This window comes from Camelus ferus, chromosome 15, assembly GCF_009834535.1.
Source record: "Camelus ferus isolate YT-003-E chromosome 15, BCGSAC_Cfer_1.0, whole genome shotgun sequence".
Classification (NCBI taxonomy): domain Eukaryota; kingdom Metazoa; phylum Chordata; class Mammalia; order Artiodactyla; family Camelidae; genus Camelus; species Camelus ferus.
Genome location: NC_045710.1, coordinates 50,588,235 through 50,609,924, shown reverse-complemented (window position 1 = coordinate 50,609,924; position 21,690 = coordinate 50,588,235). Strand labels below are relative to the sequence as shown.

The 21,690-nt window shown below is 38.6% G+C and overlaps 1 protein-coding gene and 1 long non-coding RNA gene across 15 annotated transcripts in view; one reads left to right on the top strand and one right to left on the bottom strand.

Annotated features, from left to right (window-relative positions):
• Positions 1-210: 210 nt before the first annotated feature.
• On the bottom strand, positions 211-17,035 carry LOC106730699. Of its 2 annotated transcripts, none has more exons than XR_004326396.1 (3): positions 16,844-17,035; positions 16,058-16,159; positions 211-1,502 (listed from the first exon to the last, which is right to left on the bottom strand). It is a non-coding gene; the product is annotated as an uncharacterized LOC106730699 (long non-coding RNA). The 2 variants fall into 2 exon arrangements; XR_001367156.2 differs by lacking the exon at positions 16,844-17,035 and adding an exon at positions 16,582-16,834 and having other exon boundaries at positions 212-1,502.
• Positions 17,036-17,189: 154 nt separating this feature from the next.
• AAK1 (AP2 associated kinase 1) overlaps positions 17,190-21,690 on the top strand; it is a 147,599-nt gene continuing 143,098 nt past the window's right edge. For 6 of the 13 annotated variants that reach the window (XM_032497730.1, XM_032497724.1, XM_032497734.1 and 3 more), the window contains exons 1-2: positions 17,190-17,350; positions 17,651-18,038. In XM_032497730.1, coding sequence (XP_032353621.1) covers positions 17,876-18,038 — 163 coding nt within the window. In that variant the 5' untranslated portion in view covers positions 17,190-17,350; positions 17,651-17,875. Of the gene's footprint in view, positions 17,384-17,650; positions 18,039-21,690 lie in introns of all 13 variants that reach the window. The other 7 variants (XM_032497726.1, XM_032497731.1, XM_032497728.1 and 4 more) reach the window with 2 other exon arrangements.

Below are 21,690 nucleotides of genomic sequence, written 5' to 3'. Positions count from 1 at the left end.
AAAGACAGTGAACTCTTTGTGACCTTGAGGGGTGATGGGAAAAGTATTAGATGTGGTACCCCTGATGACTATCTGGCATACCACACAGCAGTGCCAGGACTGCTAGGCCACCAGTCAGTGAGAAATCTGGGAAATTCTAGGTTAAATTATGTGAACTACGTGCAGGACATAGAGGCAGAACAGTGCTGCAATAGAGTATGTTGAAAATAGACTGGACACGCTTGTCACAGTGGTATTGTCATTCATTGCATGGTGATAATTTCAATTATTTATTTATGCTATTGTTCGGTAACACTTTTATATTGTATAATAGGACCTTTGACAAAAATGAATGCAAAGGGAAAAAAAAAGAAAGCACATGTTTAATAAAAATTAAATACTTAATTTTAATTTCTCAAGAAAACTGATGATGAATTTATTACTTTCACAAAATGTCAACATTTACCATCCCACGGGGCATGTAGCAATGTCACTGACCACATGAAAACCAGAAGCTATACCTACTGCAGAAGCATGAGCATCTCATTCAAAAGATAAAAGTTGTATAGAGTATAAGAAGCCGGTGCCTGAAGACAATGATTTTCCATATGCCAGTGAGTTTCGCATAACACTCTGTGAAACATGACATTTCCTTGAGACTGAATAACTGGTCTAAATGCATTTTTGTATTATAATTTTAAGTACTTATCTATATAACTAATTTATATAACTATCTATATAGCTAATCTATAAAATTAATTGCATATAATTAGATGTATAGACATATATTCAGAGAGAGAGATTGAAAATATACAAGAGTGATTGTCTCTATAAGTGGGGATTAGTAGCATCCTTTATGCTCATTTTGCTTGTCTATTTTGATTTTTTTCTTGTATTTTATTAATAACAAATAACAAGAGTAGAAATTTTATTTTGAGAAGGGGAATGACTGAATTCACAATATGAAATGAACTATATAGAGTTTATTAAACAGATAAACATAAACTAATAAACACAAACATGTATTCTATTAATGACACCAATTAAGGACTCCTGTCTCCCTTTGCCTTGTAACTTCATACTCCCCTGGGCCTCTGACTATGGGTTCAGCCAGATAACTCACCTAGGCCAATGGAATGTTAACAGACACCAACAAGCAGGGGCTTGAAAAGCACCTGTGCATTTCTGCTTGCTCTCTTGTGAACTGAGCTTGCCCACTTTTGCATCTCTTCCTCAGCCTGAGAACTTGTCCCAGCTAGTCCACTGGAAGGATGTAAGAGACATGTGGAGAAAAGCAGAGATTATCCTATCCAGACAAAAGCTAGCCAACTCTCACCCTGTGGGAGATCCCAGCTGGGATCAGCAGCTGATTGCAGAGACATGAGTGAGTCCAGTCCAGTCCAGATCAGACAATGGCTCAGCTACCAGACTTGTGAATGAGAAGAATGAGTCTTCAGGTGGTTTGTCATCAACATTACTGTGTCAATAAAGAACTGATGCAGCGACAAAGACTAAATAATATGCTGCGTGGGGAAGAGAAAAGGAGTGTCTTTAGAATACATTTTCAATTTCAATGTAGTCCAATTTTTTCCCCCCTTTGGCACTGATGCTGGTCTACAAAGGCTTTGCCCAATCCTCCTTTTCTTTTATTAGCTTCTTGAATCTCATTTCTTTCTCTGAGTTTAGTTTTCTTCTCCTGAAATACAACTTTTAGTAGCTCTTTGAGGGATGGTCTATTAGCATAAATTTTCTCGGGCTTTTTTTTTTTTTCGTTCTGAAGCTTCCTTTGTTTCATCTTTATGCTTGAAGGATGCTTTAGCTGGGTACAGAATTCTTGATTAGTTTTTATATTTCCTTTACCACTTTGAAGATGTTATTCCATTGTTTTCTGGCCAATATTATTGCTGTGAGTAGTCTTCTAATTGTTGTTTCTTTGTGGTTAATCTGTATTTCTTCTCTTTGAGTCCTTAAATCCTTCTTTATGTCTTTGTTACTAAATGTAGCTATATGTATGTGGATTTACTTCTATTTAAACTTTTCAAGATGCACTGTGATTTTGGAATCTAAGGAATTACATATTTTATCAGTCCTGGGAATCTCAGCCATTATCATTTTAAATCTTGCTTCTCCCACACTCTCTTCTGTTATAAGTATGTCCCTTTTCTCTGTATTTAAACTCCTCATTTATATTTTCCGTATTTTTTTTGCTGCCTTCTATATAATATCTTCAGATTTAGCTGCTAACTAATTAGTTCCCTTCAATTGTGTCTAATCTGCTGTTAAATTATTTGTTTTAAATTTCAGTGTCTTCCGTTTCTGATATTTCTCTGTGGTGGTTTCCATATTTACCTGCTTCCTCACAAGGTCTTTCTCTTAACCTTAGGGTTTTGATTTCTTCATCATGGCTAATTATTTTAGGCAAACTCATTTTATATTTTCTTCTAGATTATCAGCCTAATATTTCAGGATTTTACAGCTCTAATCCTCTTGTTTTGTTGTCTTCTGACTGAGCTCATGGTTGATTTCTTTTTCACGTTTTATGCTCTTTAATTATAAAACTCTTTTTTGGCCTGGGTTGGTTTTATTCCCTGAGAACCTCATGTGCCCTTGGGTGAAGGAGGATCCCTCCAGGGTGGTTTTATATTTGTTCCTCTAAGTGTCTCAGGGTTTTCCATTGGCCCGGAGTCAATTTTTATGTTAACTTCTTAATTTACGAATTCCTGGACTACAAAGGTAGAGTTAAGCCAAAGCCAACACCAATGTCAGGAGCAGGCCTGGGTTTTCAGTGTTTCAGTGAAAATATTTTTCCTTACCCGGTGCATGGGCAAAGAAATATGTATTTTTCTTGTCACCTCCCTGTGCTGGTGAGCAGATTTTTTTTTTTTTTTTTATACCATCCTTCCACTGAGGGTGCCACCCTTTGGTAGTTTCAGCTTCTCAAGGAGATTTCTGTTCCAAGTTCCTGTCTGGATTAGGCCCAGGACTACGTCTTTTATTCTTACATATGTCTTAAAATCCAAGTCCCTGGCTTATGGTAACTCCCCCCACCTCCCCTGCTAACCCAGGCAGTTGCAGTAGTAACTGGAGTCCTTTCTCTCAGATTTCGGAACCTGCTTCCTTTCTGTTATCTGCAGATTTCTTTTTTTCTCCCAAGCTCAGCTATATCTTTAAAGACTTTTTCTCATATTTTATCCAGCATTTCTAAATATTGGTAATGACAGATGTTCCATGTTTCCAGAACCACCACCCATAGCTTTTTAACTCTTTGATAAATGCCTTAGGAGCATAATAAGTAACTGTGCAGGAAAGTGGGGACCAGAGGGATGGGCAAGGTTTCAGAAAAGAAAATGTGGTATGTTCTGTGAATTAGAATCTTCACTGTGTAATACTTCAGCATTCTTCCAACAGGGAAAGGCATGAATTGAAAGCCAAGGAGGATGTAGGCATGTAATTGTATAAAAACTAACCCAAGGTTTTTCCATTTTCATATGAATTATGTCCTAAAAATTGACTTGCCTATAGTAAAGATATATGCTGACTTTCCTTTTCCACCTTCCCTTTCACAATAGTCCTTCTCCCACTTTACAAAAGGAAGGCATAACTGTCATCATTTACCTCACTGTGCAAAACCCTCCAGACACCCAAACAAAAGGATTATGGGAAATAGTTGGTCTCTGAGAAGCATGTTAATTACTAATCAAGTCACCAAACACATGTTCTAAGACTTTGTATACTTATTTCTGTTAAGGGCGAAGTTAATGGTTAGAAACGGAATATTTTTTTCCTGTTGGAATATATCTAACATAGTGTGAGTCTAGGGGAATAATGACAATTTTAATTTAATGTCTTTGCCTCTTCTATTCCTCAACTATAGTCAGAGGATGCATCATTTTTTTAGGAGGAGTCCCATGAGGGGAAAGCAAAGAAAGCATTAGTGAAAAATATTCAGGGCTATAAGCAGCTTTTAAAATATAAACAATTCTTTTAGGCTACTCCTAATACTTATCCTTAAGACAAGTCAATAGATGGAAAGAAAAGCATGTTCAAACTAAAGAAGCAGAACAAGCTTGTAACTATATATGACCATATATGACTTTTGATGAAAAACTTACTTCATTTGTTTAAAACTCAATGTGAATCACTAAGTTAAAATGTATTTCATAAAGCATATAATGAAATATTTATTTAAGCTGTCATCAATCTTCATCTTATTTCATCAAATTAAATACTTAATATTTTCTAAATCCTAATAAAAACAACAACAAAAAAAAGTGTATGCCAGCTGGCAGGCCAATTCATAAGCAGTTTGTATCTTCCTTTTTTATTAAATACACAAGGAAAGTTTGAACATAATATCTAAAGAGTTAACAGGGAGGAGAGGGTGTGGAGAAAAGAGAACCTTCCTACACTGTTGGTGGGAATGTAAATTGGTGCAGCCACTATAGAGAACAGTATGGAGGTTCCTTAGAAAACTAAAAATAGAGTTACCGTTATGATCCAGCAATCCCACTCCTGGGCATATATCTGGAGAAAACTAGAATTCAAGAAGACACACGCACCCCAATGTTCATAGCAGCACTATTTACAATAGCCAAGACATGGAAGCAACTTAAATGTCTATTGACAAATGAGTGGATAAAGAAGATGTGGTGTGTATATATATATATATATATATATATACACAATGGAATATTACTCAGCCATAAAAAGAATGAAATAATGTCATTTGCAGCAACATGGATGGATCTAGAGACTATCAGACTAAGTGAAGTAAATCAGACAGAGAGAGAAGAATATCATATGATATCACTCATATGTGGAATCTAGAAAAAAAATTGATACAAATGAACTTATTTACAAACCAGAAACAGACTCACAGACATAGAAAATAAACTATGGTTACTAAAGGGGAAAGGGGGGTAATAAATAAGGAGTTTGGGACTAACATATACATAGTACTAGATATAAAATAAACAACAAGGGCCTACTGTATAGCACATGGAAATATATTCAATATCTTATAATAACCTAAAATGGAAAAGAATCTGAAAAAGAATATATATATAATGTATGTATGTGTATGTGAGTGTGTGTGTGTGTATATTTATATATGTGTGTATATATATATATATATATATATATATATATATATATATGAAACTGATCACTTTGCTGTATACCTGAAACTAATGCACATTGTAAATCAACAATACTTCAACTTAAAAAGTTTTAAAAAAGAGTTAACAGGGCTATTTCTGATTTTTATACATGATTCTTATTCTGAAAAGCCAAACACTTGTTTTTGATAAATGCCACATATACTTAACAAAAGGCATACAATGTCTTTTATTATAACTCTTGCTTAATCAATAACTTACTTGTAACTTTAGCTACACATCCTAGGTCATTTCAAAATAAGTAATAAAATAGCATATTCTTTTCATATTGTTTTATAACACAAAATGGAAAAAAGCTAATTATATTAGATCTACGTTATTTTAATCTCAATTGATTTTTAGTAATGTTGCAAGATACTATCTATAATTTATTTCATAATGCTTTATAATCTTTCTTGAAACATATAAACACATACTGTACACATAGTGTAAATAAAATTAGAGGGGAAAAAAAAGCCAGACTTTTCTCACAAAGTAAATCTGATTTACATGGTTGGTTTGACCAAGAGGACTGACTGTACTAACTAGATTATATGATGTACTCATAAATTAAATGTATTATTAAATTAAATGAGTAAAATTTATTTCAACAGTTTTGACAAAAATATATTTACATCACACTATAAAATTAGCATTTTATTAAGAAATGTTACATTTACAAGGGTGCTTTGAAATTAACATTACTTCTATTTTCGCAACCCTTTTTGAGAACAAGGTTAAACAAGGTGCCTCTAAGGGAAAGAATAGCACTCATGTGCCAAATCTTGGCAAAATGTTTTTGATATATTTCCCAGAAACTAAGGAAGTGAATGGCTCCAATGACTGGATAATAAATTTCTGCAAGTGGTAGTTTTCTTTCTTCTGCTTTTGATAGAATTTTAATAGGATCAATCAAGTTAAAGTTGATATATTGTTAAAAGTAATTTTTGAGAATAGATCCCTTTGCATTTTATTTCTTATGTCTTATTAGACATGCAAAGAAATAAGTGATGCTGTTAAAGGAAAACTTCAAGCCTCATCCATGTATGTACTGAAAGAGTTTTCCCAATGTTCTATAAAAATAAAAAATAGACATAAATTTGATCGAATTAATGAACTAAATTTTTAAAAGTCCCATTCATCTTGTAAAGAAGTGTGCTCCCAATATATTTTTATTTTTTTGTCAATTTATCAAATTTGTATTATATTTATATGGTTTTAATCAAATACATAAAGCTAATAATTGTCAACCACAAGAAATTTTTTAACACTTGGAGACTTACACATACAGGAAATTAAAAAAAATTGTATTGTGTAGAAATAAAATGGTACAATCAATGAAAAAAAATCCAAGCATATAATTATATTACTTTAGGGTAAACTTCTGTGGGGGAATTAGAAATGTGTGTTCCAGAAGACAAAAGAATAGTGTGAAATTCCTAGCTGTTGGAGAAGAATTTAAGTATTTTTAAATGGATGATGGTATTTATATTCCATCAAATAAGTGGTATCTAGTCTCCTTTCCATACATTGAAAAGAGTGATGAAACAGTTTTATTTTTAAATGACAGTGTTTACAAGATGCCGTAAATTATATTCTTTGCAATTATTTAGACTTACGATGAAAATTTGTATAAGTCAACTTTAAAACATGAGGGAATATGGGGTTTTAAAAAGTGAACTTAGTGATTATGTCAGTGAAAACATTTGAAAATCACTGTAATAATTTCCAAGTAATGCATGATTTTTCACAGATGCTCCCATGAGAGGCCCAGCTGAAAGACTGTAGATTTCTACTGGGGTCTAATCTCTGCCCTCTTGTTAAGCCAAATCCACCAGCAAAAAGGACTACTTGGAAAATATTTGCCAAGAAGCACTTAAATTCTTAAGTTTCTAATGAATTGAGGTCACTGCTGCATTTGGTAATTTATTCAATGGACATGGATTGAATTATATTTTATGACTTGTCATTGAGGTATACCTGAGGACTGGTGCCTGACCTCAAAAATGCCCTCTACCCTAAACTGTAACTTCCAAGAACCTGCTTTTACTAAGGGTAGGCCAGCTGATTTGAACTCTGTTAGCTTTGTTTATGTAGTTATTCATCAGCCAAAACAAGGCCCCATAATTAGAGTATTTAAAACTTAAATAATGATTAGAGGAAAATTAAAACTTCTGTGACACATGAAAGCTTTATTTATTGAGAGTCAAGCTCTTAGCTTTAAAAGGTTTTATTCTGAAATAAGAAAGAATAAAGCAAATATGCCAAATATTTGTCTAAATAACTAGAAACATAATAAAATAAACCAAGGTAAAGCCAAAGGAAAAACAAAATATAAATAAAAGGAGAAAAACAGATAAACAACAAGGACCTACTGCGTAGCACAGGGAACTATATTCAGTATCTTATAATAACCTATAATGGAAAAGAATCTGAAAAAGAATATATGTATATATGTACGTATAACTGAATCACTGACTGTACACTTGAAATTAACACACGTTGTAAATTAACTGCACTTCAATTTTTTTAAAAAAGGAGAAAATATGGAAGTCTCATTTCTGTTTTTGCTTATCATTTTATCATTTTTTTTCATAGAAATTCCCTTTATTAAATGTCTGCTGGTTTATACCATCCAGAAAATATCCTCTTCTCTATCAGTTATACATGGAAAATTCAGCTGGTCATTTATTATTAATTTATTATTTTTAATTTTTAATTTGAAATATAGTTCATGTATAATTTGTTTTAGTTTCAGGTATACAAAATAATGATTCAGTATTTTTACAGATTACACATCATTAAGTTATTACATGATAATGGCTATAGTTCTTTGCCCTATGCAATATATCACTATTGCTTGTCTATTTTATACATAGAGCTTGTCTCTCTTAATTCCATACCCTTAATTTGTCCCATACCCCCTCCCTCTCCCCTTCAGTAACAACTAGTTTGTTTTCCTTATTTGTGAGATTTTTTTTCCTATTTTTCATCTACATTCAATCATATTATTTTTTAATTGTACATGTAAGTGATATCATACAGTACTTGTCTTTTTCTGTCTGGCTTACTTCATTATGCACAGTATTCTCTAGGTCCATCCAACTGGCTACAAATGGCAGAATTTCATTCGTTTTATGCCACATCTAATACTGCACTGTAGGTGTATATATACACCAAATCTTCTTTATCCATTCATTTGTTGATGGGCATTTGGGTTGCTTCCATGTCATGGCTATTTTAAATAATGCCACTGTGAACTTTGGATTAGTGGTTTTGTATTTTACGGGTGTATATTCAGGAGTGGAATTGCTGGCTTATATGGATTTTTAAAATCCTCAGTGCCTGGCAGACCTCCGTGGTCCTTGCACATAGTGGACAAAAAGCAGACGTTACTACAGTATATTCTCTATCAACTGAAATGATTCACACACACATACGTAGGTAATATATATGCATACTGAAAATGACAGAGGGGATATCCATCTAGCTAACACCGTAGGGTTACTTATGAGTAACGAGATCAATTATTTTATTCTTCCTTCTGCTTGCCTTTCCATATTTCTAAATTTTATAAATGAGTATGTAATATCATAACTAGAAAAATGTTTAAAAATAACTATTCATCAAAATTTTAAAAAACCTAATATCAAACTGGGGAAAAGGGTTTTCCATTTATGTGACAATGGGTTTTAATGAATGTTACTAATATATCAAGAGCTACACATCCAATCTGAAGTAGTCACTCAGATACTCTTTATCACATCACCCTAGTCTAATTATTTGCATGGGATTTATCGCTATCCAACATTTCTCTTGACTTGTTTGCTTATTTATTGTGTTTTCCTTACACCCTGACCCCAACATAGGCTCTCTTACAAGGAGAAACCTTGCTTATCTTGTTCTGTATTATATTCTCTATGCCGAGAACAGTGCCCAGTACATGGGAGGAGCTCAGTATATACTGAATGAAAAATAAAAGAGCACTTTCAATCAATCCTTAAACATGAATGCTCCAACAGAAAACTGAAAGACAATGTGATTTTAAAATGAAGAAATATACATATCCACAAGTATTAGACTATAAACTCTGTAAGGGAAGCAATATTTTTATCTATTTATCATTATATTTCCAGTTCCTAGCATAGATTTGGCACGTAATAGGTGCTTCATAAAACAACTAATGAATAAATAAATGAACATAATGTTAAACAAAAAATTTTCAGGACATTTGTCAAAGACAGTAAGGAAGACTATATTCAAGAGGGACTATTGCAACGAGGATTTGGTAGTAGGGGAGAGAGACCAAGTATGAATCCAAACACAACCAGGATAATGGAGATTTATAGCCAAGGAGCAGGGTGGGGATCAGCGGATGGAAAATTACTTTGGAAACCTCAAGGCTAGGGAGGTTCTTGCTGGTCAGATGCAACAAGATTCTTACCTGAAGGCAGTCCAGGGTGATAAGAGATTGAGAACAGAGGATAAGGAATTTGACCAGATATCCAGAGTGAGCACATATCAAATGTGGGGGATTTTCACTCAACTGACTCAGCAGGATTCCTGCTAAAACTGGACTAAGCAGACCAAGGACAGAGCCTAAGATCAAAGCCTAGTCAAAAAGAGGACTCAGCAGAGCTGACTCAAGTTTGGTCAAGGAGAGTCTTTATTAATGATAAAGTGCTCACTAACTTAAAATAATGACAATTAGAGCAATGAGCAGCATCTCTACCTATCAAAATGTAATAGATTTCTCTTTAAACTGTACAATCTCAGTGTTCGAAAGGGTATGGAAATACTTAGGACTTAATGTCTTCTTTTAAGACCAAAACTTCCTTGAGTGTAAGGAATGTATCTATTTTGTTCATTGTAATAAACTTTCAAAGGCGTAGCCCATAGTAGGTGCTTAATAAATATTTATTAACTGAGTCACTGAGTGGAGAGCAAACTACTATGCTTCCTGGAGGGGACTTTGGCTCTCTAGCTGCAAAAACATTCATACCTCTTGAACTACTTATTCCATTTATTAAAAACCTAGCCTTAGAAAAAAAATCAAAGAAGCACAAAAAAAGATATTCATTCTAATCACATATGAATAAGAGTAAAATTTTAAAATAAAACAATAAAATATTACTAGTAAAGAACTGATTATTAAGCCCAGCTATTAAAAATAATGTTTCTGAAAAATATGTAAGGAAATGAAAACCTATTAAATGAAAAAAGTGTAATATAATGTACCAAATATACATTGTGATCTAATATGGTAAAAAAAAAAAAAACTATTATATATGGAAAAATGCTAAAAGGAGACTGATCAAAATGTCAATAGCATAAATAAATGGAAAGATATTCCATGCTTATGTAGTGGAAGGATATTGTTAAAATGTCCATACTACCCAAAACAATATGTAGATTTATAATCTCTAGCAAAATTCTAATGGCATATTTTGCAGGAATAGAACAAAAATCTTAAAATTTGTATTGAACCATAAAAGACCACGAACAGGCAAAGAAATCTTGAGAAAGAACAAAGCTGGAGGCATCACACTCCTTGATTTCAAGCTATAGTAATTAAAATAGTATGGTATTGAAATAAAAACAGACACATAGATCAATGGAATAGAATAGAGAGCCCAGAAATAAAACCATGCATAGATAAAAAAGGAGCCAAGAATATACAATGGGGAAAGGACAATCTCTTCAATAAACAGTGCTGGGAAAATGGAGTCACATGCAAAATAAAACTGGACCATATATAAAAATCAACTCAAAATGGATTGATAATAAGGCCTGAAACTATAAAACTCCTACAAGAAAACATAGGCAGTAAGCTACTTGACATAGGTCTTGGTGATGATTTTTGTAATCTGATACCAGAAGCAAAAGCAGCAAAAGCAAAAATAAACAAGCGGGACTATATCAAACTAAAAAGTGTCTGCACAGCAAAAGAAACCATCCATAAAAATGAAAAGGCAACCTGCTGAATGGGAGAAAATATTTGCAAATCATATATCTGAGAAGTGGCTAATATTCAAAACATGAAAAACTCATACAACTCAATAGCAAAAAACCAGTCTGATTTAAAAATGAGCAGAAGATATGAATCAACATATTTCCAAAGAAGACATACAGATGGCCAGTAAGTATGTGAAAAGATGTTCTACATCCTCAGCCATCAGGGAAATGCAAATCAAAACCACAATGAAATATCACCTCACACCTGTTAAAATGGCTATTATCAAAAAGACTAGAAATGCGTTGGCGAGGGTGTGGAAATAAGGGAACTCTTATGCCCTGTTGGTGGGAATGCAAATTGGTGCAGCCACTATGGAAAAAAATATGAAATCTCCTCAAAAAATTAAAAATAGAACTACCCACTGGAAATTGACACAACATTGTAAAATGACTATAACTCAATAAAAAAAATGTAAAAAAAAAATAGAACTACCATCTGTTCCAAGAATTCCACTTCCTGGTATTTATCTGTATAAAAATGTAAATGCTAATTTGAAAAGATATATGCACCTCCATGTTCACTGTAGCATTATTTACAATAGTCAAAATATGGAAACAACCTAAGTGTTCATTGATGGGTGAATGGACAAAGAATCTGTGGTATATATACACAATGGAGTATTATTCAGCCATAAAAAAGGAAATCTTGCCACATGTGACAACATGAATGGATTCCAAGGGCATTATGCTAAGTGATATAAGTCAGACAGAGAAAGGCAAATACCATGTCATCTCTCTTATATGCAGAATCTAAAAAATATCTATCTATTTACATAGATATATACATATATATGTATCTATGTATATATCTTATAGATGCAGAGAACAGGTTTGTCATTTCCAGGGGCAGGGGGTGGGGGTTGGGAGAAAGAGGTGAACTGTTTTCTTCTTGCTATTTAAATAAGTTAAAATTTTTAAAGAAAATGAGGACTGAGAGCTGCCTGTTGGATATAGTAATGTGAAAAATTGGTAGAGACTGCAAGAATAGACAATTGCATTGAGGTATTTCGCTGGAAAGAAAAATGGGGTAGTTGCTGGAGGAGGTGAGAATTCAAGGTAAGTTAATGTTTAACTAATGACGTCAAAATGAACTGCAGGAGAAGGTGGAAATACAAGAGACCTAGAACGTCTCAATTGCCTTTCACGTTGTCCAAGAGGGCTGAATATCCTGTACACTCTCTTCATTAATTCATTGAGATGTACTGCTATCAAACTTGGACTTTCTGGTCTAGAAGCTTTTGTGATGAAGGAATTCTGCTAAGAGAACATTTCTATGGTTTAGCAGACTACTAGAGCTCAATCTAATTAAGACCCTGATAAGAAGCATTAAGTATGTTTCAGCTATTTTGATTGACTTTTTTCATTAAATCACTAGTTCATTTATTCAAAGCATTTATTGAGCACTCACTATGTATGTGTGAATCAGTTCCTAAGGACAGAAAGATGAATACAGCGTAAATCTGAAGTGATAAACATGTAAACCAATAATGACTGTACAAATTGATTTGAGCTATGATGGAGGTATAGTCATCTTTCCACATTCGAGGGGTGTTGGTTCCAAGACCTGTCTCAGATACCAGCATTTATCCATGCTCAAGTCCCTTATATAATATGATGCAGCATTTCCCCATAACCTATACACATCCTCCCATATACTTAAAATCATCTCTAAATTACTTATAAAACCTAATACAATATAAATGCTATGTAAATAGTTGTAAATACAATGTAAATGCTATATAAATAGTACATTCAAAGTGATTTAGTAACGGTAAGTAGCAGAACCCAGTAGAAGGAGTAGCTGAAAGATTTATAGTGACTAAAAGGAGAAAGGGGATTTAGATCTATAATAGAGCGTTAGACTGGAAAATGTTGAGAGGTCCTTGAAAATTTGAGCTTCACGAAAACAGTGAATGCAAAACAAATGTCAACAGCAAATATCTCTGGAGTGATTTTTATTCTGAGTTGACTTTTATTCTTGATACTTTCTTCAATGATTATATAATTACTTTTTAAACCAGAATACAAAAACCAAAAGCAAGACATCTTTTTAAAGAAGGGAAATGGTTATTACAATGTCCCTTCTGCTAGCCAGTGGTTCTCAAACTTGAAAATGTATCAGAATCACCTGTATGGTTGGTGAAAAGAGAATGCCACCTCTGACCCTCCCTCCTATTCAGCTCTGGGTGAGGCCTGATAACTTCCATTTCTAATAAGTGCCACTGGACTAAAAGATGGCAACATAGAATGGCTATGTGGTTAGTGAAAATGCCTGGGTTTTGAAGTCAGTCAGGTAATTCTGCTTCTGCCCTTTGCAGGCTCGGTGTAGCAACAGTGGACATATTTTAACCCTCCCCAGCCTCTTTTCACATTGATGGAATAAACATAACACACACCTCATAAATGTATTGTGAAGGCTGAACAATATGCTTAAACATCCAGTGCACTGCAGGCCTTAGTTAAGATCCTTCAATAATGTTGGTCCCTTTCCCTTTGATTTTTCCTAAGGATGGACCACACATTTGCCATAACTGTGTTTACTGGGACATGGTTTAGCCACAATGCAGGTCAAATTATTTCCTCCAAATTTAACAAACCATGTACATCCCTCTGCTAGGAACAAAATCCTCATCGTTCATTTATGAAATTGGGGATAATAGTATAATAGTATCTACTTTGATATTATAGATAATAGTATCCCTTTGCAGAGGCACATCCATGAAGCTTAAACAAGATAGTATGTCAAATGCTTAGTTCACTGAAATATGACACAAACGAACTTATTTACAAAACAGAAATAGACTCACAGACATGGAAAACAAATTTATGGTTACCAAAGAGGAAAGGGATGGGAGAAGGATAAATTAGGAGTTTGGGATTAGCAGATACAAACTGCTATATTTAAAATAAACAACAAAGTCCTACTGTATAGCATAGGGAACTATATTCAATATCCTGTAGTAAACCATAATGGAAAAGAATATGAAGAAGAATATATATGTATAACTGAATCACTTTGCTGTACACTAGAAACTCACATGACATTGTAAATCAACCATACATCAACTTAAAAAATGCTTAATTCAGTAATTGCACATGGAAGATACATAGTAAACAACATAGTATCCCCTTAATTGGATATTTCTCTATAGTTTCTCCTAGATCAAGTTCAAAAGCTCACCTTTCTAGAATATCTCAAATCAACCTTTCCAGCCTGATCAGACTGTTCCCTTCTGTGTCATGCGTAATTTGAAGTCAGTCATTTGGTTTATTTAAGTACTGGTAAGGACACACTGTATATAAACTACTGTACTGGGTGTTCAAGGAGGTAAGTAGAACACTGTTCCCTGGTTGTGGGTAGTTGGTTGGAATGACAGTATACATAAAAACTTGAATAAGAATGCAAGGCCAGATGGGACAGAATTTTACAGAAAGCAAGTGTGGTAGGAGTTCTGAGATTACAGTGGTTGATCTGATTACTTTGCCCTAAGAACAAAAGAATTACTAAGAGTTGTAAGAGAGTCATAGTTTTACAGCTGAGAAGATAGGTCCAGAGATCTAAGAGGTTTAGGGGCACAGATGTGGAGTGGTTCTTGGTTTCATGTTGCTTGTAGACATGTTTCTTTCTATTTTCAAGCATTTTCATCAGTTTATGTTTGTTCTTTTATGTAGGCAGTTTGGTGTAGCTATGTAAGCACTGGGCTCTGAAGCCAAAATGTTTATGTCTGAGTCTTGGCTTTGGCTTGGCCAGTTACTATCTGTGTAACTTTGGGCAAGTCATTTATCTCTATGCTTCAGTTCCCTCATGTATAAATTGAGAACAATAATAGTACCTTATTTCATAGGGTTGTTGTGAGGATTCACTGACGTAATACATGTAAAGCATTAAAAACTGTGGTGTTATTATAACTGTCATTAGTCTCGGAGAGAACGGAAAGCAAGGAGTCTAGTCTTCTGTTTTTTGTTTTTTTCTTCTTCTTCTTTTTTAAACCTCCTCCCTTAGATTCTGATCCAAGCATCCAAATAGGCGCTCAGTAAATACATGTTAGCTACCTTAATCCTATGGGATGAAAACACATTTTTGTATTTCACTAGTAAGACTTGGAATCTGTGTAATTCTGGCCTAGTCTGGTAACAGGGGAATCCAGAAAAGTAAAAACTCAGATAGCAACAGATTCTAGGACCCAACAGAGCTTCTTTTAAAAAAGTCAGTCAAGATCAATAGATACAGAGAAAGATGGACGCCAATGAATCTAATTCCAAATAAGCTTTCTCATCTATTTTAGGATCTATTGAAATGTCCTTAGAGAAAATCTAGCCTTTTAAGGAAAGTGCAGAGAACATACCTCCTGTGGGCTTGCTTTGAAGGAATGTTTTAGCAGGCGCTGCATTGCACCCTAGAGGTGGTTGCACTGATTTGTGAACTGAGGTGACAACATCGACTCCCTCGGGAAGAAAACATGCTGTTTCTACAAAGGAAGTTTAACTACAATGATACTCCTTGAGACAAGAAGAAAGAGGAAGAGAAGGAGGCGGAGAAGAGGAAGAAGAAAAAGAGGGAGAGGGAGAAACAGACGAGGAGGAGAAGAAGGAACAGTAGCAGCAATGCCACTGTCGACCCAAACACTGGTCAGTTCAATATTTAGACTAAAGAAAGCAAGAACTTTTTTTCCCCTCCAGACCACCCTTCTCTACTCTTCTCAAATGCCTCCTGAGAAAATTTTGGGACTAATTACAAGCCAATTACAAGATGGCTATTGCAGAATTAGGGAGAGCAGGTGGAGGTGAGAAATAACCTATATTCAGGGGTCATGAATTTGCGGAGGGGGCGGGGGTAATGGGCAGGGATTTGGTACTACTTTCAGGATCACCTATCAGGAAATCTAGGGATGGAAAAAGGTACCAACCAGCCTTCCAAATCTTTTGCCTGTTTGGCAGATGAAATCACGTTGTCCACTCCCACTCTCGGCACTCAGGTGATCGGGTAAAATCAGCATCAAGAGGGGAATCTTGAAGTGAAAAGAAATGACAGAAGGTCAGCCTAGAGGTTTTTTCAGGGGAGGGGGTTAGTGAAGGTCAGGTCCACCCACAGCATCGGAAAAGATGGAAGAATTAAGGGTCACCGTCAAACCAGCCTCAAAGTTTGGGGTCAAGCCAAGGGTTTGGGTCTCCTGGTACCCTAGGATTTGCCCTGCCACACACCCTTTAAGTTTCTCAGTTTGAGTCTCGCCTGTAGATTTCCTGAAAAGACACCGTCTTATTAAGCATTCTCACAGTGCCCAGCTCAGAGCTGACCTCTGAGCCAGTTCTCAATAACACCTAGGAGCAAAATCGCCTTTTGAACTTGGAGGAAGGGCTCTGGGTTTATTTACGTTAAGGTGGCGTGCGGGTGTGGCCTGGCACCAGCTGCCAGCAAAAATTTCCGGCTCACCCTCTTTCAGCTCTGCCCAGGTGACATCGGTAAGCCCTGCAGGACGACTAGGGGCTAAGTGGTTAAGCCGCGTCCTTCAGGTGTCGGCCTCGATCCATTCGGAAACCACAATCCCCAGAATCCCTTGTGCAGGGAGGTCAAGCCGCAAATAAGATGGCTCCAGAAGGGTGGAACATGCAGCAGGATGGAAACCCTAGTCCCTGGCAGTTTCTCTACCGGATATGTTTAAATTACAGCACAAATGCACCACCCCACTAACTACCTTCGTGGCGGAGTAGGCCACCGCAGACGCCCTGCTGGCTCCTCCAGGGGCATCCTGGGAATTGTAGTCCAGCCGCTAGGCCGCGCCGAACTACCTTTCCCATAGTGCCCTGCGGGTCGGGCACTATCAACGTTCTTTTCCAAAACTTTCTCCGCACTGAGACCCCCCCTTTTCCCCCGTTCCCTTCTCTCCGACAGCTCCTTCCAGTTGCGACAGAACGGCGGCCTCTGGAGGCCTTGGCCCCTGGCCGCGCCGCCCTGGGAGGCACTTCCGGCGGCGGTTCACTTCCTGGTTGGGTGGATGGAGCCGGGCGGGGGCGCGCGCGGGGGAGGGGCGGCGGGTCAGTCTCCGCCCGGAGCTCCCGGGATCAGCTGGCGGGCGGGCGGGCGCCGAACGCGGCCCCGGCTCTGGCTGCAGCGCCGCCTCCTCTCCGCGTCGCAGGCCGGCCGGGCGGCCGTGACAATGTTGCGGGGCTGCTAGCTGGTGCCGGCCGCCGAGCCGTCTCAAGTGGGTGCCTTCGGGATGCTGCCTCGCGGGGCGGTGAGGAGACCGGGAGGAGGGGAGGCAGTGCCCGGCTGGGTCGGCGCTGCCCGAGGTGGCCCGAATCCCTCCTTTTTCAGAGCCCCGGGCATGGGGGGTCCCGGGTTCTGGGCCCCGGGATGTGTTTTCAGCCCCAGGGTTTTTCTCTCTAAGAAAATGCATGAAGCGTTTCCCTAGGATGATGGCTTTTGCTCCCCCTAGGACTCAGCAGTTGAATTTTTAAGCGTGTTACTGATTCATCCTCTCTCTCTTCCTCTGTCATCACAGGTTTAAACTTACACGAATCGCTCTCTTGAGGAGGAGGGGACCGCCGCGCGATTGTCACGCATATTCCTATAGGCATCCTCCTTCAGCCCCCACCCCCACGGCCGGATTCGTGTGGCTCCTCTCCCAGCTGAAATCCGAGAAGAAATCCTTGGATCTCTTGTTTTCTTTAAAAAAAAAAAATCTAAAAACCGACGGTATTTTGCTTTACTGCCTCCTTTTCGCACGATGAAGAAGTTTTTCGACTCCAGGCGAGAGCAGGGCGGCTCTGGCCTGGGCTCCGGCTCCAGCGGAGGAGGGGGCAGCACCTCGGGCCTGGGCAGTGGCTACATCGGAAGGGTCTTTGGCATTGGGCGACAGCAGGTCACTGTGGACGAGGTGTTGGCGGAAGGTATGGTGGGACTCTTTCAGTGCGCCGTAAATTAAAATCTTATGCTGATGCAGCAAGACTCTGGTTTCTAGTTGTTGAATGTATGAATGGGTTTTGACCAAGTTGACCCTCCCTTCCCCCTTCCCTTGCCTTGTGAATGACTGTCCTTGAGAAATTTAAAACTGAGATTTGAAAGTGACAGGGCTTTATGGGGTGGGGGGAGTTTGCCGAAAATTATTTACCTTGGTGGCCTTTTATGTATTTATTTTTAAATATTGACAAGCCAATTGCTGCCTGCCTCAGTGAATTATGAGGGTCGGACAAGAAAACGTATGTGTGAAAGTATGAAGCTTCACCTCAAATGTAGGATGCAGGGCTTGTCATCCTCCTAAAACTTGAAATATTGATTTGAGGGCCAAAGGGTGGGGATGGAGGACCTTTAAGAAGAAAGAGGGGTTTCCCCTCTTATCCAACTTTCCCACTCCCATGAGCAGGCATTGGAAGGAAGAGAGGCTTTTTGGAGACTAAGAATGTGTTTTTCTGAGAGCCAGGGCTCTTGGTGGATTTGACTAGGTTTGTTTCCTGACCCAACTATAATCAGGCCCCCAGGATGTAGCTAAGATAACAGAACTTACATGAAATGAAATGTGGTTATTTTGAAGTCAGTCCAGTAGGCCCCTCTTCCGCCTGTTCTTGTTTTTTGGTTTTGGGTTTTGTGTGTGTATGTGTTTTTTTTTTTTCCCCCTGCCAAAAGAACTTGAGAGAGTGGCATCTGATTTTTGATTTTCCTCTACGGGAGAGGATGTTACTTAGATCTGTGTAAATTCCCTATGTGTGTGTTCATCTGTATGTCTTTAGACACTGGTAGTTGTATATCTTTATCCTTCAGGCTTTCTGGATATCTTTTTATGTCTCTTTTGGTAACCTTAACCTCGACATTCATAATTATGCCAGACTCATACTTTTCACAGCCCATTGCCTGCCTAGTGTGCTTTTATTTTTAATAAAAGCAGCAGTTTCCTTGGCGTGAAGCTATTCAAACTAATTGGATGGGGCCAACCTGCTGTAGGTTGTGTTATTGGCTGAGAGGGGATGGGGGAAGGGGAGGCCTCTATTACTGCAACATGGTGGGGGAACAGTTTTTCAGCTAGGGAAGGAGCCTTTCTGCAAGCTAGGCTTGGAGCTAGGGTCCCGACCTGGACCTGGGGAAATGCGGGTCGTGGTGAGTGTTGCAGGCGGTGGGTCGGGAGGAGGTAGAAGCTGTGTTTGGCTCTCAGCCTGTGTCAGCACGGGATTCAGCTGGGCCCAGTTTGCCAGGGTTAGGGTTGAAGCCTTTATTTTAAAAGCACTGTTTTTTAAAAAGATCTGGCAATAAATGTCCTTGTGAAATCGTTGTTCTTTTCCATCCTCAGTACTGCTCTAGTTGGACTTAATCTGGGGCCTGAGTCACTGTCCCTCTGGATCTTTCCCTGTGGGCTATGGTGCAGGATGGGAGAAGCTTCTGTGCCCGCTGCCAGATCCGCACCCTTGAGTCTGTTCTGTCTCTTTCATTCCCTGTGCCAAAGCCCTTGACTGCAGCGGGATGGAGAAATGGAGGAGTGTGCGTGAGAGAAATCTGGAGGGATGAGGGGGCGCAGAGCTCTTTCCTTCCCTCTCAGTGGCCTCTGCTGACCTTATAGTCCAGAAACATTTCGTTCAGCTAGGATATTGTCTCATTAGAGATGGGGCTACCCTAAGTGGTGCCTCTTCTCAGCGTCTAAGTCAATGGGGAAGAGAAAAGGCAAAATTGGTCTTTGTTATCCAGGCTGCCCTCTTCTTCCCCAGAATTTATCCCTGAGAATTCCACATTGTACATTATGATATCTTCAAGTGGTACTTAGGACTTGCAGCTTTGCCTTCATTCATTTTTTTCATTCAACAAACAGGCAGAGTCTCTGAAAATCTAGGCACTGGGCTAGCCGATGGGGATACAATTTAAAACTAGATGCTGGAATTTACAAACTACTTTGAGAGATGGAAACCATCCAGTTAAAGTAACTGGTATGTGCTATGACGGAGATAAGCTTAGGGGGCTGCTGGCCTCCAATTTTAGAGAGCCAAAAATTGCATGCTGCAGGAAGTGACTGACTGAAGACTGAGTAGGAGTTTTCCAGGTATGGTGATGGTGTGGACGGAGACTCAGAGTAGCAAGAGAGTGCCGTGTAAAACTGAGTCTGGCAGTGTTGCCCTCTTTATGTTCTTTGACTGTAAATGAATTTGAATTTTTGGTTCTTAGAAGTATGCAGCTATGTTGGAGCCAGTTTACAAAGTATTTGGGTGGTACCCACCAAGTACAAAGGTGCTACTAGGTTCTGAGAAGGGTATATGGAGCTTTAAAGAGTGATGCTTGCTTTTAAGGAGCTGTCGGTGGATTAGAGGAGACAAGGCAAGCATTCAGCCATGCAGCAGTGTAGTTACCAGCACTGTCTGTAGAAGCTGGCGGATCTAGGTTCTAATTCTGATCTGTTCTTTACCAGCTGTGAAACCTTGGGTAAGACGTTTCAGCCTCTCTTGAATCTCCATTTCCCTATGGCAGTGGTTCTCAAAGTGTGGTGCCTGGGTCAGGGGCATCAGCAGCACTTGCGAGCTCGTTAGAAATGCGAATTCTCAAAAAAAAAAAAAAAGAAATGCGAATTCTCAGGCCTTGCCCCATAAACTGTGGGTGTGGGGCTTCCACAAGTTCCTGGAGAGATTTTGCTGCAAGCTAACATTTCAGAAGCACTGCCCTGTGGAGCGGTCTTGAAGACTAAATGTGGCAATGTACGTAAATTATTGAACGTTTTTCAGATGTTCAGTAATTGGTAGCCGTTATTTACCAGCTACATATATGTGTATAGCATGTATATGTAGTTAAAGAGGAGTGGGGGGCAGTGTGAAAGCTAGTTCCGCTGCGGCAACCTGTGGCTCTCCTTTCCCCCTTTGTGGGTGGACAGAGCCAGATGTTCTTTGCAGAGCCCTCAGCAGCTCCTTAAAGGGTCCACAGATGTTTTGGGGAGCCATATGCCTTCTTGGACCCTCTTCTCTTTGAGTCCCCAGGTACCGACCTTGCCATCTGTCCCAGCCAGAGTTGTCTAAGGATGGTGCGAGTTGTGCCTCAGGTGCCCAGGGCAGTGGCCAGGTGGTTCAGGGAGCGGTGGTGTGATGGGCTTCAGACACAAGACCCTGTTAACCACCTCATCCCTCTGACCATTCCCTTCTCCTCCATGTGAGTTTGGTCTGTGCTTTGTAGTGAGGAACTGCAAGAACCCCGCGGAGGCGGTGCCAGAGTAAGACAGGAGATGGGCAGCCAGCTCGCCATCAGCGCCACCAGCCCTGCTCACCGGGTTTCACTGACTAGTCCACCGGGGGTTTGTCTGGGGGAGGTGAAGGCTCTCAGTCAGGACTTCAGAGGGACCTGGCTCTCTCTAGGCTGGTACAGGGGAGGATATTTTCTCTCTAGCTTCCTCCACGAAGATGCCATGATAAGATGCTAAATCACGCCTGAGATAACGGGCACGTGATGTCAAGGGGAGGTTTGGTTTAAGCTTCCAGAATGAGCTCAATGGGAAAAGTGGAGCAATGCTCAAAGAAGAGCTGAGAATCTGTGCTTTTACCATCCCTCCTGTGCTGTATGGGACCTTACATCTGAGCTCTC